The 16666-nt window shown below is 36.1% G+C and overlaps 2 protein-coding genes across 10 annotated transcripts; one reads left to right on the top strand and one right to left on the bottom strand.

Moving 5' to 3' along the window:
* Nucleotides 1–9862: 9862 nt before the first annotated feature.
* LOC112295094 (protein root UVB sensitive 1, chloroplastic) lies at nt 9863–14204 on the bottom strand. 2 transcript variants are annotated; one of them, XR_016498246.1, is made up of 7 exons: nt 12777–14196; nt 12128–12403; nt 11901–11957; nt 11505–11703; nt 11094–11235; nt 10804–10980; nt 9863–10534 (listed from the first exon to the last, which is right to left on the bottom strand). XR_016498246.1 is itself a non-coding variant. In XM_024546269.3 (7 exons), exons 1-7 carry the CDS (start codon nt 13728–13730, stop codon nt 10247–10249), a joined length of 2067 nt encoding a protein of 688 aa, XP_024402037.1. In that variant the 5' UTR covers nt 13731–14204; the 3' UTR covers nt 9863–10246. The 2 variants fall into 2 exon arrangements, 1 of the variants encoding a protein (XP_024402037.1); XM_024546269.3 differs by having other exon boundaries at nt 11120–11235; nt 12777–14204.
* Nucleotides 14205–14461: 257 nt separating this feature from the next.
* LOC112295095 (uncharacterized) lies at nt 14462–16375 on the top strand. Of its 8 annotated transcripts, none has more exons than XR_002973538.3 (6): nt 14462–14595; nt 14867–14916; nt 15134–15239; nt 15708–15766; nt 15871–15961; nt 16113–16375. XR_002973538.3 is itself a non-coding variant. In XM_024546274.3 (6 exons), exons 1-6 carry the CDS (start codon nt 14485–14487, stop codon nt 16125–16127), a joined length of 369 nt encoding a protein of 122 aa, XP_024402042.1. In that variant the 5' UTR covers nt 14462–14484; the 3' UTR covers nt 16128–16375. The 8 variants fall into 8 exon arrangements, 6 of the variants coding, with proteins under 6 accessions (XP_024402042.1, XP_024402039.1, XP_024402038.1 ...); XR_002973537.3 differs by having other exon boundaries at nt 15134–15269; nt 16113–16142; XM_024546274.3 differs by having other exon boundaries at nt 14462–14517; nt 15134–15269; nt 15886–15961.
* The last annotated feature ends 291 nt before the right edge of the window (nt 16376–16666 follow it).

Raw genomic sequence — 16666 nt, 5'->3', positions numbered from 1 at the left:
CCTGCGTAGCAATTGCAGCCAGGTTATGAAGTGAGCAGTGGCAGTTGTGCATGTGTCGATGACGTGCCGCCAGCTCGTACCAAAAAGGATTGGACCCAAAAATCATCGGAAAATCATCGAAAAATCATCGGAAAAAGACGGAACCGAATTAGAGGAGGGCCAGCTTGGTGACTTGTGGAATGGAGCAGGGAATACTGAGGTGTATTTGAGCGACGCAGCGGTGGTTGATCCTACATGTGCTCCCTCTAGCCCGATCTACGTATGAACAGGCAGGAAGATACAGTCGAATTTTCTAGACTCGGCTTCCTGCACTGAAATTGTGTGCACCCCACCCACTCCTCACCCGCCACCTGTCAGGATCCTTAACGCCAAACACGACTTGCCTTTCAGCTGCGGTGGGTTATAGCTAACGATTGGGTGCTGCTTTGCAACAAAGAAAGCAGATTCTTCACGTGGGTCGACCCCACCATAATATACCGATTGGCGGTGGGGTGCCAGTAGGGTCGGTAGAAGGTTCGTGGCTCGGCTTGGCCCGGTCTTTAGCACAACCATCCGAAAACAGTTGCTTCTTGCCATGTTCATCAATCTGCCTTTTTCCTCTCTTGCATCGCGACGTGTCACACATGAGTTGCTTAATTAACTTCAACTTTCTATCTTCATTGTCACTATAAACGCCAGATTATGGATCTTCGAGCGCACGATCGTCTGGAGCCTGATTGAAGTTACTCCCTACCTTGTCGTCAACGACATCATATGAAGAGTGGGAATCGACCCAATTTTTTGTTTTCCTGGAACTTTGTTATCGAATCCGTGTCATACGACTTCAAAAGCGTGATTTGGCGGGCTATTTTATAGCTTGGGGTGCAGTAGGCATGCGAAAAACTAGGGCAACCATGTGTGAAATTTGAATCGGAGTGATCTAGATTGATGGACAAATGAGTTAAACCAACCCCAGCCACCGAATTATCCATATGAATCTTCGATGAAAACTGGAGGACTCACAGGAAAACGTAATCAGACTTGCAGCACAAGTATTTTCCGAAATTTTATACAAAAACTCATTACTCATTAAGTGCCGTTCATCGCTACGACCGAAATATCTGTTTCGAGATTATATGGTAACTGGCGTCTGGGGACGTGAAAATGATACCAGCATGGCAAAATGTAAACGATGCTACTATCTAGTAGCAGGTTATTTTCTGGACCTGACCAAGAACATGGGGTTGTTGATAGAAAGTAGCTGGTAAAAGTCAGTCCAAAACTGCAATGCTCTGGTGATACAGTGAGCTGGTGGATTGTAGGGTGCGGCTCATTCTGGATCATGACCAAATCCAATTTGGCTAATACGTGCATGCTGTAGTTCCAGTCTATTTGAATGGCCGTTAGATACACAAGTGTACAGCAACCCATGTCGCCTGAGATCAACGATCGATCACTGCATGTCGATCTACGACTAAGTCTGAGCTCGTGGATAGAAAATAAAATCTAGTCGGCAACCAATTGATGATCGCAAGTTGCCATCGTGGTGGCAACTTGGAAGAATTAGGACAAAGCCAATTCGCTTCAGTTCGACTCACGCTTGACTTGGTTTTCCAATCGGCCGTAATCGCCGCTATGCCACCGACAAGTATGTGCGTCGTGCCTGCCTCGTGAGACTCGCCCGTCGGTGTTCAATACAGTGAATGGGGTCCCAAATCAGCCAAACGATCCTCAAGGAATTGCCAATTGAAACTTAAGGGAACTGATTTAGCTCTTTTGTAAGGGAAAAAACCCTAGTTTGGGTTTTATCAGATTGGAAATCAAAAACTTAGTGCAGAGGAAAACCGATTGGTCATGGGAAGATTCATGGAAAACCTTGCCTAGTTTTCTTCGAAGGCCTCCCACTTCTCCTTGGCAAATGTCTGTTTTTCGCAGTTATGCAGTTTGAAGTCAGACCGTGGATACTTGTTGCTTATTCGTGGATCCGCACGAGAATCATTCGTAGAGGATGGGCATGAAGAGTTACGTACGGTTTGCATGCGGTAACATCCTATTTCGAGGAATAAACAGGACCCAGTCGTGGGATATACCCACCTCGTCAGCATGGACTAGTTTCTACCCATCTCGCGACGGTGGTACGTTGCACTTGCCACAACTAGCCACAGATCCATCTTATCTCGCAATCTGGGTCACCGAATACGCAAGAAACTTCAGAGTTCCTCCCTATTTCACTGGTAAATTGTGCGTGGTATTCTCTTGAGCACGGATTCGGTGCACATTGGCTAACTCACTCTTGCATGGTCAGCTCAACTTTGGACTACCTCCTGCAAAAGACTTCAAATACAAAAAACCATTAGAAAAAAGGCATTACTATCCAATATGATGTACTATCAAATATTTCCAGTTTTCGAACCGGTTTAAATTTGGAAAACATGGAAAACAAGGAAAAACTAGTTTGGAGCATATTCATGGAGAATCTCTCTCTAATACTGAGAAAGAATCTGGCAAGGCATTCCAGTGTGACAGGAACATGTGGGAAGCCGTCAAATCAGCTGGAAATTCATAAGTTCTGAGACTCTCAATCAGCAGAGTTAGTAGCCATGGTGCAATCTGCCTGCACTCAAGGCTAAACTCTGTGCGACGTCATGGCTGGACGAGGAATTCGAACATAGAACTCAGACTCGATGATGCTCGCAGTACGTCGGCTGTGCATCTTGCTCTTGTGCTAGCAGTGTTGCGCCCACTACGCATTTCCAGTCTAAGTTATTGCGATCATCCTGTAAGCATTCTTCGTGGAGATTCTCGCTTCTGATACTCGAAAGGCAACAGACACCGAGGAATCACGCCAAAGCTCTCCTTGAATCCATCCCAGCACTGCCATACGTGACTGTCGGCGAGCATAAGAGCAAAGTTGCGAGGAGCACGAGCATCTACCTCTCCATAGTGGATGTGTAGCTGAGGTTCAAATGTGGTGGCCACACGATGAAGAGCGAGCGTGACGAAGCCAAAAGATTTTATTCTAATTATGATTTTTTTCCAATATTAATAAAAAATTAAAACTTTATTATATATTTATTGTATTGAAAATACAAACAAAAACAAATCTTCAATGATTTCATGATATGTATTTTTATAAAGCTTAAAGTAAAATAAAATTAACATGAAATTTTAAATTAGGAAATTAAAAATAAAATTATGATTTAAAAATTACATATAGTGGTCTTTATTATGGAATAAGTGATATAGCCAAGGCTCCTTGAGTGTTTAAGTATATTTTCCTTAACTATAGTGCTTAGTTATGTTTGCTTAAGGAAAATTCTTGAATTATCTTTCTAAGTTTTTTCAATATTAATTATTTTTATAAGAGGATTGGAAAAATCAAATAATAGAAAAAAAATCTGTTATACAAGATTAAAATTCAAAATTAGGGTAATATTTTTGATTTTATTTAAAAAAATAAAGTAATATATTCTTCTTCTTTCGTATAATCTTTGTCTTCTAAAGTCTCCTACAAGGGCCATTATTGGCTCTAAAGTTGTATTCTTCACAGTATGCATATAAATTGCAATATAAAAAAATCACATTATGTTGTTATGAAAAATAAAAACTATAATAATAAAATTAGTATATATATATATATATATATATATATATATATATAATCTTCTACTTGCAAGTTTACATTTTATATAATATCAATAAGAAAGACACATGAATTTGGCTACAAAAGTTGCCAATAATCAATAAGATTTATATATTCAATAAAAATAAATGCAACAAATGATACAACATATATATATATATATATATATATATATATATATTATGTATAATTATTCAAAAATACAAAATGAATGTGCATATCTATTAAATGATTTTTTTTATATATGATTAAAATATATACAAAAAATATATTTTTTATTTTTTATTTTTTCTAATATACTATATATAATTATTTTTATATTTTTTATGATTTTTTTGGTTTTCCATTTTAATTTAATATAATTTCTTATTTTAATTTTTACATGCTTATATGCTTTTCTTCAATTTCCATTTATGTTTTTGTCCAATCTGCACCTTTGTATAAGTGCTTCAAAAATGTATCTTCTTTGCAAATGTTTTATACCTTCTAAGACAAAAGATGGGTTGCAACTTCAGTTTTTTTTTCTATTGTAATAGTTTGTTAAATCTATTCTATCAAATGGATTATCTTACAAGATTTTTACATTATATATTTTTCTAATGATATTTGACTAGAAATTATACTAGTATTAAAGCTAAATTTTACATTATATTATATTTGAAAATTCTAATCCATTAATATAAACTTGTATAAATCTTAATTTTAGAATATTTAAAAAATATTTAATATTATTTTATAAAATTCACAAATTAGAATATTTTATTAAAAAATATTTTATTTTTGAAATCATTTAAAACAATAAAAGTAACATATTTTTTTTATATGCATAAGTTGTCTTTTGTTTTAGTTGATATATTGAGTAATACTTTGTTGGGATTTCAAAAAACTTAAAAATACAACCTTAGATATAGAGAATACAATTTTCTGTGGAATTATTTTATTAAACAAGCTCAAGAAATTGGAAACAAAATTTTATTTATTAATACGATGCTAATATCTTGTATAATTAGCTAACAATATTTATATCAATGTAAAATTAGATGTTGCTATAGCATCTTTATTTGGTCAAACAATTTGTTCAAAATGCCAAAAAATAGGCAAATGCCATTACAAGTTAAAATAGTCTAAAGAAATATTTTTGCTAAAGTAAAAAATACACATATTTAATTTTTGTATAGAAGATCTAATATTGTTGTTAAGAATTTTAAGAACTTTATGGCGTTGATTCAGGTTTGAATATTCACAAGAAGAGACCTCTTATACACCTTTTGATGACCAAAAATTAAAACATGTTTAAAATTAGTTTTATAATTTACTATTTTGTTTTTTAATATATGTATATAAAATCACTACTTTCTTATGCTTTTGATTATTTAATAATGTGTTTATAGAATTACTCTAATCTAATATAGACATGATAATTCTTTGTAAAAAATTTAAGCATCTAATAACAATGGCATGTTGTCTTTAATAAGTGATAAATTGACATTTTAAGGTGCAAAATATCATTAGTCAATAAGTTTGCAAAGTATCATTAGTCAATAGCAAAGCATTCTTTATCCAAAATCTAAGTGAATTATAGATAGTCAACTATTATAAGAAGAATACAATTAATATAGAGTTAGTTTTATTTTTTAGAAAATCCCTTTATAGATGCTAAATAGATAGTTATTGTTAAATCTTAGAAAAAACCTTATAGCCATCTTTTACTACATAGTACTCATAATAAATAGTGGATACATTCTTTTGAATTTACTAATCACATAATGAATGAATGGCATTAAAAACATAAAAAACATAGCATTTTTATTAATACTAGTTCTTAATTGGTAGTAATAATAGTTGGTTTAATGCTTTATAAATATTGGTAATGTATTTGAATGCATATCAATGATATAATTCTGTTTTTGTATAAAATAATGCAACTAAAATTGTAAAGGATTTATTAAAGCTTGCCATATCAACAATGTGAAACATTAGTATGCATAAATTAGTTAATTTCTTTAATTAATATTCTCTTTAATTAATTAATTTTATAAATATATTCTATAATAAGATATTAAAATATATTTGTACAAGCTCAATATATTTAAAAATTACAAAAATAAAAGAAATAACTTCATTATAGGTATTGCATTTATATAGTAAAATTAATAATTGATAATTTAAAGATTATTGAAGAAAATATAAATAGGTGGATGTTTATTGCAAACAATATGTTTCTTGTTATAAATTGTGTGTACAATAATATGTAGTTTAGAATTTTCATATTGCAAAAATGTCAAGATGTATTTTGGTGCAATCTCAACTACTAATTTTTGTAATATTTTGACTTATTAGTCTAATTATAGATAATAAGCAACCACGTGCCTAATAAGAAATTGAGATGGTGGATTATTACAAATGTTACTTCTAATTAAAAAATATTGATATCCATAAGATTAAAATAATTTTTTATAGAATGTAAGAAGATAATCTAATATTTGTTTAGTACTATTCCAAAAACATTAAAAAAAATATATTGTGTGCATTATGTGAGTTGCTATAATTATATTTGAGAGTAATCTCCTACACTACCTTCTATAATATATTATTTAATGATTGTATAGCCTTTTGCATTTGTACAAATATTAATAGTTTGTTTTTGTCTTTTTATGGATATTAAGAGATGGCTTAGCACGTACAACTATATTGAATTATAAGTGAATATTACTAGTAATGTATAAAGTATGAGAGTAATATCTATGATTATATATTTTTTTGTTATACAAGATATAAAATATTAATAAATGAAATTTAATAGTATTTACACATTTATATAATCTACAATTAAAAATTCCTTTTAAATCATTATATAAAAAAAAATCAACTAAATAAAAAAACTATAGAAGATTATAAACCAAATAATATGACATGTGTTGGAAATTTCCTAAATACAAAGTTTTATTTAGCCATGAATAAGAAGTATTTTCTACTTAAAGTGGTTATGTTTTAAAAAATCTATAAAATATTTTAGAAAGGTTAGAAAATAATATATTTATCTATTCTATACTATATAAGATTATTTGGCTAATATTTCTTTCTTGGTATTCTATATTAGGTTTTTAAAAAAAATTGGTTAAATCATCAATCAATAGTTACATAATATATCATGTAATAAATTGATTTACGAACTAGATAGATCAGTTTAATAATTTATTTAATTATATCATTCCTATGTCTATCATAATATTTATAAATTATTTTTTGTAAAAAATGCAATATACTTGTATCTTTTAAAAAATATGATTATTTTTTTAGATTTTTTATGGTTATACATAAAAATATTTTCTAATATAATACTAATGTAATAATATACTTCAATTTTCATAGAAGCATAGCAAATTCTATTTATTTATGTATTTATTTATTCATTTTTTTAATGTAAATAATATAAAGGTGATTACATAATTTAATATAAATATGTAACAAAAAAAATTTATCACTAAATACAAATATTTTACTTGCTATGTATTTATTTAAATTTCTTTAGTTATTTATGATTTCAAATATTCTACTATCATAGAAAGGCCCTAAAAATATCCTTATAGTATATGTAATTAATTTAACACGTTTATATATAATACTTATTTTAAATTATAATTTTATTTAATAATTTTTTTTTATTATTTATCTGTTTATGATATAAATCAGTAAACATGTGCAATGTATATAGCATTTGTAATTCCAAAAATTTATCAAAATGCGTTGTATTGTTAAAAATTAAGTACTACCAGATTTTTTAATTCAAAAATAATATTTATTAGTTAGATTCTAATAAAAATGGAAAATTATTTCTAAATAAAATAAAATTTCTAAAAATAATCCAAAATATTTTTATAGTAAAATTCTTTAATATTGCTTTATTATACCTGTCAACTAATTTAAATAAAAATATTAATTGGATTTTTTCAAAAAAACATTTATTATCTAAATATATATTTTTGAGAATATTTATATTTTTAGTATTACTATATATTTGATGAAGTAATTGAGAAACCATTCAAAACCTCTCTTAAAATCTTCCTTCCACTATGTGCTGAATTTATGTGTATGTGTGTTTATATAATATAAGCTTTATAATTTGATGCCAAAACATTATAAATTAACAATTTATTACTATGAATTATATAAAAATTCAAGTATAACTTTATACTTTTTTATCTTTAAAACTTGTTGTTTTTCTGTTGTAGGTACTATTTATAGTCATAGCATCCTATGTAATATTAAAATTTTAATATTGATTTGTTTTGTTGTATTATCAACAATGTGTTCATTAACTAAATTAATAAAACTGTGAAATTCGAATCTATTTTTATTAGTAAAATGCCAACCAAATTTTGGAGAGTACTACAATACTCTATTAATTTTTTGAATACATATATATATATATATATATATATATATATAACAGTTTTTATAAAATTATAATAATAGAAATGGAAATGTAAAACATAAAAAATAATTTTAATTATATTTGGCAAAAACACACGAGAGTGAGCAAGTGAAATATTTTCTAAGGTTTATACAAATGATAAAAAGACGCAACTGTGTGTTATAACGTAAATCTTGCAATTTTAACAAAGGGGAGGTGGATGGTGATCCTTGTATGCAATCTCTGCTCATGGTATGGAACCACAACATACATGAGAGCAGCAATCTCATCATCAGGTATTCATTTCTTTCTACAAGCTCGGATTGCAACCTCAAGATAACCTTGTGTTTTTTTTGTTGCTACAGTTCACCAAAACAATCACTGATTGCAGTTATTCACTTCCTCATAAATCAGTTCTCTGCAATTGCAATGGAGATAGATTCCAGTTGGGTCCCACAAGAAGATCCGAAACTGGTGGAAGAATTCTTTGAGAATTCTGGTGCAAGTTGTGCAATTACATGATCCTGAGCTTGATGTCAATTTCATTGCCTTTGTCCTGCACTTCCATCACGTATTCCTCTGGGTTGAGCTTCTTGTTGCCCATGCGCACATTCAGTTTCTCAGAGCTCCATCTCTTGGCTCCAGGACTAGTACTCAGCGCTGGACTCGGCGTTGTTGTTGTTGCAGTCGAAGCAATCGAAGGACATGACGATTGCCTGTTCTCCAACACTTGAAGCTCTTCTGCCAGTCGCTCCACCTCTGATTGTGATTTTCCAACCCCCACTCGCAGCTTTGATGCCTCCAGTTTTTCGATCTCTCTCGACAGTCTGGCCACTTCGGCGTGTGCTTTCCGGGTGGCTGCTTGCAGCCTGGAGGCCTCAGCAACCACCTCCTGTTTTTTTATTTCAACCTTCCTGAGTTTTGCTGCCGATGCTATCTGTTCTCCGAATCTGCCGTCTGCGTGGACTTTTTTGGGGCTTGGTACCGCTTCTGTTTCACTCTCGTCTGTGACACTGAACTCTCGTCGTCGGATGCTACTGCTACTTCTGATATGAGATTTTACCTTTCTGCGAAGTTTTATGCGTGGGAGTTTTTTTCCAAGAATTTCGTTTGCAGCAGCAACTTTTTTCGTTTGCTGCAGCTTCTTTGATTCCGGGAATTCGTTGGATATGTTCGGAAGCTTATCCAGAATGTTGCTCAGTGCCCGATTGTCATTTGTATCCCCCATCTGTTGATTGAAGGTTAAAGTGTCAGATTGTCTATGTTCATTGAGTGGCTGAATATGATATAATCTAGAGAGGTCGAAGCGACAACCGATTACTAGCGTCACCACATATTTTGAAAATGACGAGTTGTTTATGGATGGGTAACGTGTGAGATGTGTGATGTGCTTGTCAAAGAATGTGAGGAAACAAAGATTGAAATTATTAACGTTGGACTTACGGAGACATATTGTGAAACGAAGCGGCACGTCATTACTGTTACAGTTACAACACTAACTGTGAATGGTATCTTGCGGATATTAGGGTTACGGATATGTTGCCAGATGCAGTTAAAGAATACTCTCCCCCGGGCATCAAAGCTAGGGTTTATAAGCATACACTCATTTCCAATGAAACGGCCGCAATGTATCCAGCTGCTGCTGGTCTTGTAACTTGAGCGCCCTATTGGTCTTGAGCAACTTCCATTTCCAAACTTAAGTCATGTGAGTGCCTAGCTGGGTCTTCTATGTAGAATAAACTGTGTTTGAGCATCTATGAAGAAAAATACGACGTAAAAGGTAAAAACATCCGGTACTTTTAAAATGGATTTTCAGGAGACCTCTGTGAGGCAAACAGTTGTTCTTCACATTGATAACGTTTAGTAAATGAAAACGCCACTCAACAAATCCAGGGCACACATGTTTGCAAGCTAAACTCAAAGCAGCTAGAGTACAACATATCCACGAGAGACAAAATGAACGCGCAGCAATCGTCTGAGCATCATTAAAAGCTCTCCTGGTGACTGATTCACGAACTCAAAACACTGCTCAACGGTGTGGCTCCCTGAGTATATTTTTGTGTACATCCAAGATTGCTGCAGCTTTTTTTCGTGTTAGCTGTAAGAACAGACTTGGGCAGACTTACACCCGTTAAAAAAATAAAAATAAAAATAAAAATGCTAAGTCTACTTGAAGGCTCTAGTGTTCATGACCAAAGTCAGCTAAGCTTCTATGAAGCTACAGGTGTGGGGGAGGGCCTGCTCTCAAGAAGCCGGTTTGGTGCCGGTCGAGCTATTAATCCTTCGCAGATCCATCCAACACCAGCAATATCTTGCCTTATTTGTTCAAACTGATTCACCACAAAGTCATGCGAAACACGAAGTACACCTCCATTGCCAGAGTCGTGCATAAGGTTGCGGTGGGATGTAAAACCAGTTCCCTGCAAGTAGTCGAGATATATTGCTTGCATCATGGCCCGCAGCATGTCGCGTGGCGTAGCTCCCTCTTTCAATACAACCTGCATTAAATTCAAATTTCTGAGCCATGAATTTTGAGATTATGCTTCGAAAAAAGCGCCTAACAGTCGAAGATTAGACGTCTGCGGGTCCATGTCAAAATAGAATGATATCTCAGACGCAGCGAACAAAGACCACAAAATACACACACATCGAATCTTTGATAACATCAACTCAGACGATCCCAAATATCAAGCATATATAAACCTAAATCTTGGTTGAAGTCCTCACGCACAAAAATCAAATCAGTCATGAATTTAACGGGGAATACCAGAAGGCGATCATCATGCTGTGATAAAAGATAACGTTCACTTTTGTAAATATCGAGTAGAGCGTCTGCTTCTTCACGAGTCTTGACCGCAGCTCCAAATGTAGCCCCGAATTCAAGGTGATTTTCTATAGAGTGTGCCACAGCTTTCGATTCCTCCGACAATAGTGTTCCATCTCCCTGTAATAGAAGACAAATGGATAAGGTACGAGCATAACACAAAAAGTAGGTGGACGCCACAGTAGCTAATTGAGAACGATACATCAGTATTGTGATCTACACATATTAAACACCTTGGTAACAGAGAAGCTTGAAGAACCTTTGATCCTCGCAGTCTGAAGTTGAAGAACGAGAAAGGAAATATGGGTTCTTCTCCATTGACCTCCCTAACAGATACCACATTGCCGCTTCTGAAGTACTCTGCAAGAACCAGACCTGATCCAAGACACTAATAAATCAGCCAACAATCTTTTCATTTATCAAGCTAAACCTTAAATAATTCGTTTTAAGAACGCCCTTGACTTCATCACCGTCGAATTTATACTAAGGAGAATTTACACTAGGGAGAATCCTTTGCAGCAACCACCAAATTTATTGGAATATCCACTGGACAAAAGTACCAACAGTAATGGATGTGAACACGTATATACTGTCATGAAAGAAGGGTCGTCAGACTGTTTTCCCAAAAAAAACATTTGTCTTACTTGCACGGTACGGATTCAGAGTTCGCAGCTGCACCGCCTGGTAAGACTTGAGATTGCAGAAAATATGAAGTGCCGTGACTCCAAAAAAAGTACCCACAAGAAGTGGACCAGTGCTGCCAACATATGCAGACACTGCAATACCAAGTGCAATTCCGATAGACTTGCTCACCATGCCCTGGGCCTCTCCCTTGGCTATGATCTGTGTCGGGTACAAACCAAAAGTAGACACCATTTCGGCAAAACGTGTAATTTAGAAAAAGATTAACCTCCCTTTCCCATTCTCTACAACCTTTCCGAAGATACAAACAGACTCGACAAGATACGCATCAAATGAAAAAAAAAAAAAAAAAAAAAAAAAAAGGGAGGGGGGAAAGAGAACTCTTTTGAGTGTCATACCTCAGCAAAGTTTCGATTAGCCGCCATCCCGGCATTGAAACAGCTCTTGGTTGCGGCCTGTACCAGCCAACTCGAATTAGAATATCAGCGGGGACTGGAGAGAGAAGGACGAATTTAGAGCTCATCATGCAGCTATTTCGATACAATATTCAGAACTAACCTACAATCTCCAACAAGTCCAAATTGAAACTCAACCACATTTTCAGCCCACCCTTAAGCATGTATACCTGTATGAGGCCAGATGCGGAACGACCAGCCCCAGCAGCTGCTGCCAGATACACAAAGAGATGGGGAAAAGCGGGTGTCAGCAGCTCCAAACCATACGACATGTTTTCAATTAAGTCAGACACAAGTCTCCATCCTTTGGGATGCACATCAAAATGCCGACCATACTTAGAGAGCACTATCTTGCTCAAATAACCAATGCCATCCCTGAGCACCCAGTTTACTGCAGCTGCTGTTGGTATAGCGCCCTTTCCCAATCCCACTGCATATAGTAAAGCCTGCAGAAGGTAATACAACCACAAATCTAAGTTCAAAATCGAGCTACAAAATGCAACATTCTAAGCATACTTCCGTTGCTTCACACTGATCATAAAGAATTACTCAGGTATCAAAGCACGCAGTCGCGATTTACATCCTATTACCGGAACGGCGCCTCCGATTTAACAATCGAGATATTATTTACCTATTTTGACCTACTTTTGAGCTCAATATTATTATGTGGAACAAACTAATTAAAGCTAGGTGATTCATATCATCGTCTTTCACCATGTATGCAGGTCAAATTTGCATTTGACACTTGCAAAGATGAAGAAAAAAAAAACTGAATATAAATGCGCCATTTGTGAAGGACATGACGGGAGTCGTCACAACCTGCGTAGTGAGAACTCCACTAATCTGGCTGGCAATAACTTGACCCATCCTCCAGAGGGTGTACTCGAAGTAATCGTCCGTCACGCTTTGGGGATAACCGTCGGGCAGCACAATCTGCTTTCCAAGTTCCACAAACCGTGTAATAACACTATTCACCCCCTTCTGAACACCATCACGAGGAGCTGCCTCTTTTGGTTTCTCATTCGCTGTTTCTCCCTTCAACTCTTCCTCGTAGGCGAGAGCTTCCTCTTCACTATTTTTCACTGTCTGTACCACAAACTCATCTCTCTCAGGATGTTTTACAAGGTACTTCCAGCGTCCGCCTTTAACTTCCCAAATCCCTGTGCGAGCTTTATCAACCACTTCTCTCGGTCCGAGGAGGGCAATAGCAGACTGTTGTTGTAAGAGGAAGACAGCGAAGCCTGCCAGGGCAATTGCTGATGTTCGGCACCATTTTCGAAGCCCCTCATTCATGGAGGAAACTCCACAGAATGCAAGCAGAAGTCCTAAAAATTTGTGGTTTTGAGTAGACTCCATACCATCAGCGTCATCCTCATCTCCATTTCCGTCCCCATCCCCATCCCTACCCTTACCACCACCGCTGCCCCAACCCCCTCCTGAATCTCCAGATCCGCTTCCTCGTAGAAATTCCACATTGCAAACCACGTCTTCTCCATTCTCGGCTATATTCTTCCCAGACTTGATAGACAAAGAAAAATCTCTAGTCACATCACCATTCCTTGAATGACCCAAAAAAGGCACTCGTTCACGAGCTCCAATACAGCACCAAAAACGACCATTCTGTGAGAAAATACGGCTGGGTCTCTTCAAATCCTTCCTCCCCACCCCGGATAACGAAGCTCTCGTTATCCTACTATTGCTTGGACGAAAGCTGCTCCTAAACTCGCACGCCGGCGCAGTAGAATTCAGCTGCGTCCGCATACATAACTCCATTGTTCCAATGAACCCAGTCCAAACCTCTTCTTGGAATCAACTTTTTTACGAAACGTCACAATTCAAAAAGCATTCTACCAGCTCAAATGCTCAAAATCCCACTCCAAAACTCCTACCCTTAAATCCTCCTAAACCCTCGATCATCCCTACAATTCAATCCCCTTATATTTCTACATGTCTCCAACATACTTCCGCATGCCGAAAACCACAAGCTCCTACCGGAATCCGTTACCCTTCTCTTCGTCACAGCCTCGAGCATACAATTACACAACAACCTTCGCAAAACCTTCTAAAACCACTCTTAAACCCCACTTGCACCTCACTAAGACTCTACGAAAATTCTTAACTGCCTCTAAGTTATTCAATTCCCTTTAACAGAGATGGGACTACGACTCTCTCAACACTTGCGCCATCGGCAGGATGACTCCGAACGATGAGATTCCAGCGCCGGAGTTGCTCACACAGTGACAAGCTTGCCAAAGGTTGTGAGTTCTAGGTCTTGAGCAAACCCAAGGCGCCAAGGCGCCGAAGTAGAGCTGCAACAGAGGTCCTACGTGGCGGACCTCATCCAAAAATGTGCTGATCTGGACGATATAAGTTAAAAGATAACCCAGTTTTGTGACATTATGGTGACCTTTCGGCGGCATACATATACCCGGCGGATACAGGTATCGATGGAAGCATTCCCCTATTGATTTCCGGCTTCAAAGTGGAGTGATAGTTTACACTGCCATGTTGCCGACAGCTTTTAGCTATGGCATCGTCTGCTTCGGCGTCAACGTTGGCGGTACTGCTACTCTTCTCTCTCTGCCTCGCCTTCGCTCATGGAACCTCAATTGCGGTTGACCACCTGATGGGCGGCTCGGTAATTTTAAATTCTAGTTTTTTTCTTGTCTGCGTTGAGTGGTCTTGCCGTTTGGTTTATGTAGAATGCCTCACTGTGTCTGTAACGAATAATGCACCGATTGGGCTTTAGGTTTCGTTCTATTCGTATAGTTTTTGGTTTCAGAGTTTCTGAGTAGGAATGACATGGATCGGTGTCAGGGGAGTTTATTTTAAGAAGTTTGAGTAGGAGTGAACCTTTTTGTCTTTATAAGTGACGGGAGGGCATGGTGATGGTTTGCTGTTCTGTTCAGGACAGGGAGATTGCAGATAGAAAGGTGCGGTGCTATCAAGACATTGACAAGTACGAGATTCTTTTTCCAAGATGCACATCCTCTGATTCTTACCGAATTTGGTTTGTTGTTTCAATTTCCATTTACAGGGAGGGAGCGGAGGGTGGTTGTTTCTATAGCTTTATTGTGGCGACGCTATTGATAATGTTGATGTGCTTTGATCCTTAGCCTGGTTTAGATTTTTGGTGTTTCACAAGGACAATGCGTGTTGTATGTGGAAACTAGCAGTGGACTATGGGGCGATGCCTGTAAAGCATCAGAGATTGACAAGGAGAATTGTGCATTGGCCTGTATCTCCTCTACCTGCTACAACTCTGTTTACGGCGGTGACCCTGTGAGATTCTCCTTGCTTCAGGAATTATTTGTAATTTTATTCACCTTTTCCTGTCTGTGAAGATCTATAATCGCTTACGCCGTCATACTAGCAGGCATTACCATTGTCAAATGTCGTGTTCGTAGTTTCGGAATTTCTCTTTTGATTTTATGTTGCAACGTGAAGAGTTGTGATTGTTTTTGCATCCTGTCAGCGTTAGCGATTTTGTGTTAGAAGAATGAGGTTATTGGGATTTCCTGGGATTTTTGTGTGTTTTTTTTTAAGAAGAATCGTTAGTAATTTTTCTTAACAGACTAAGTTTTTCAGATTCAAATTCACATGGATGATAATTTGGATCCATCATTCACATGGGTGATGATGATGATGTGGAGTTGCGAGTTTTGTTTGAACTAAGTAATACTTGACTTTGAAGATGAGATAAACATGGATTTCTTATTCTGTCTACGATTGGTCATTGTATTGATGCAGCTAGAAGAAGGAGAAATAGATTTGAGAAGAGGTCGACAATTTAAAGCTTGCATCCAAGGGTAAGGTTATTCTAAGCTTTTTCTCATTTATAACCTAGCCCATCTCTTGTGAAGCGACAGATAGATCTATAATCCTGCTCAAAGATTAGATTCATCACTTTCAGGTGATGATGTGACAGTCTACCCACCTTGAAGGTGAGGTTGGAAGTTGGTCTTAACCACACACAAGTTTCACAAGGGCATCCATGGGAAGAGGTGCTTCCTCTCCTATTACACTGAAATAGTTACGAAGTCTGCAAATTCTTTATGAAGCATGAAATAGTGATGTGTGGACTTTGTGACTAAAAATCTTGCTCAAACGGTCGTGTGTTTTCTAAATTTATTGAAATGCTACCTTGCGTTGCAGGCTATTGAAGAGTGAGAGACTGGCAAAAGTTAGAAGCACAACGACTTATCAGTGAGAAAAGCACTGCATTCTGTTCAACCTTCCAAGTTGTAGTGTGTGTTTGACGTTTCATGTTGGATTCCATACATCTGGCTCAAAAAGTTTAAAAAAATTATATTACTTAAGTACAACTAGACTTGGGATTTTTGTGGATGGACTATGTCTTATCATTTTATTATCGTTCAATGAAACTATGGGAAAGGGGGTTACATTTTTTTCTGAAATTTAGATACTGTATGATTTACGGCCTCAACATTGAACAACCATTTCACGACCACTTGCATCACTAACGCTGCAAATTTAAGGTCATGAGACCATCTTTATGCTGCCTTTTACATGGCCTGTATACACACAAATTGAATGGTGGAGATGCCTCATTGTATTTCGCTAGGTTCTCCACCATCAGAGCTGTCTATGCAGGCCATATACACGGTAGCGCAAGAGATGATTCAAGGTCACAGAAGATTATCTCTACATGCCAAAGTTGAGGTGCAGAATGTGGCATCCATGATTGG

Source organism: Physcomitrium patens, chromosome 18 (assembly GCF_059467195.1).
Source record: "Physcomitrium patens ecotype Gransden chromosome 18, ASM5946719v1, whole genome shotgun sequence".
In the NCBI taxonomy this organism is placed as follows: Eukaryota; Viridiplantae; Streptophyta; class Bryopsida; order Funariales; family Funariaceae; genus Physcomitrium; species Physcomitrium patens.
This window is presented reverse-complemented; position numbering and strand designations above follow the sequence as displayed.

Bases quoted from the DNA above. Each gene is read 5' to 3' on its own strand.
- LOC112295094 (XM_024546269.3), bottom strand. From the start codon at position 13,730: ATGGAGTTATGTATGCGGACGCAGCTGAATTCTACTGCGCCGGCGTGC. The intron at 11,958-12,127 runs GTATACATGCTT...TGGCTGGTACAG, and splicing joins CCGCATCTGGCCTCATACAG to GCCGCAACCAAGAGCTGTTT. The intron at 11,704-11,900 runs GTATGACACTCA...TACCCGACACAG, and splicing joins CTAATCGAAACTTTGCTGAG to ATCATAGCCAAGGGAGAGGC.
- LOC112295095 (XM_024546270.3), top strand. From the start codon at position 14,485: ATGGCATCGTCTGCTTCGGCGTCAACGTTGGCGGTACTGCTACTCTTC. The intron at 14,596-14,866 runs GTAATTTTAAAT...TGTTCTGTTCAG, and splicing joins ACCACCTGATGGGCGGCTCG to GACAGGGAGATTGCAGATAG. The intron at 14,917-15,133 runs GTACGAGATTCT...GGAAACTAGCAG, and splicing joins TGCTATCAAGACATTGACAA to TGGACTATGGGGCGATGCCT.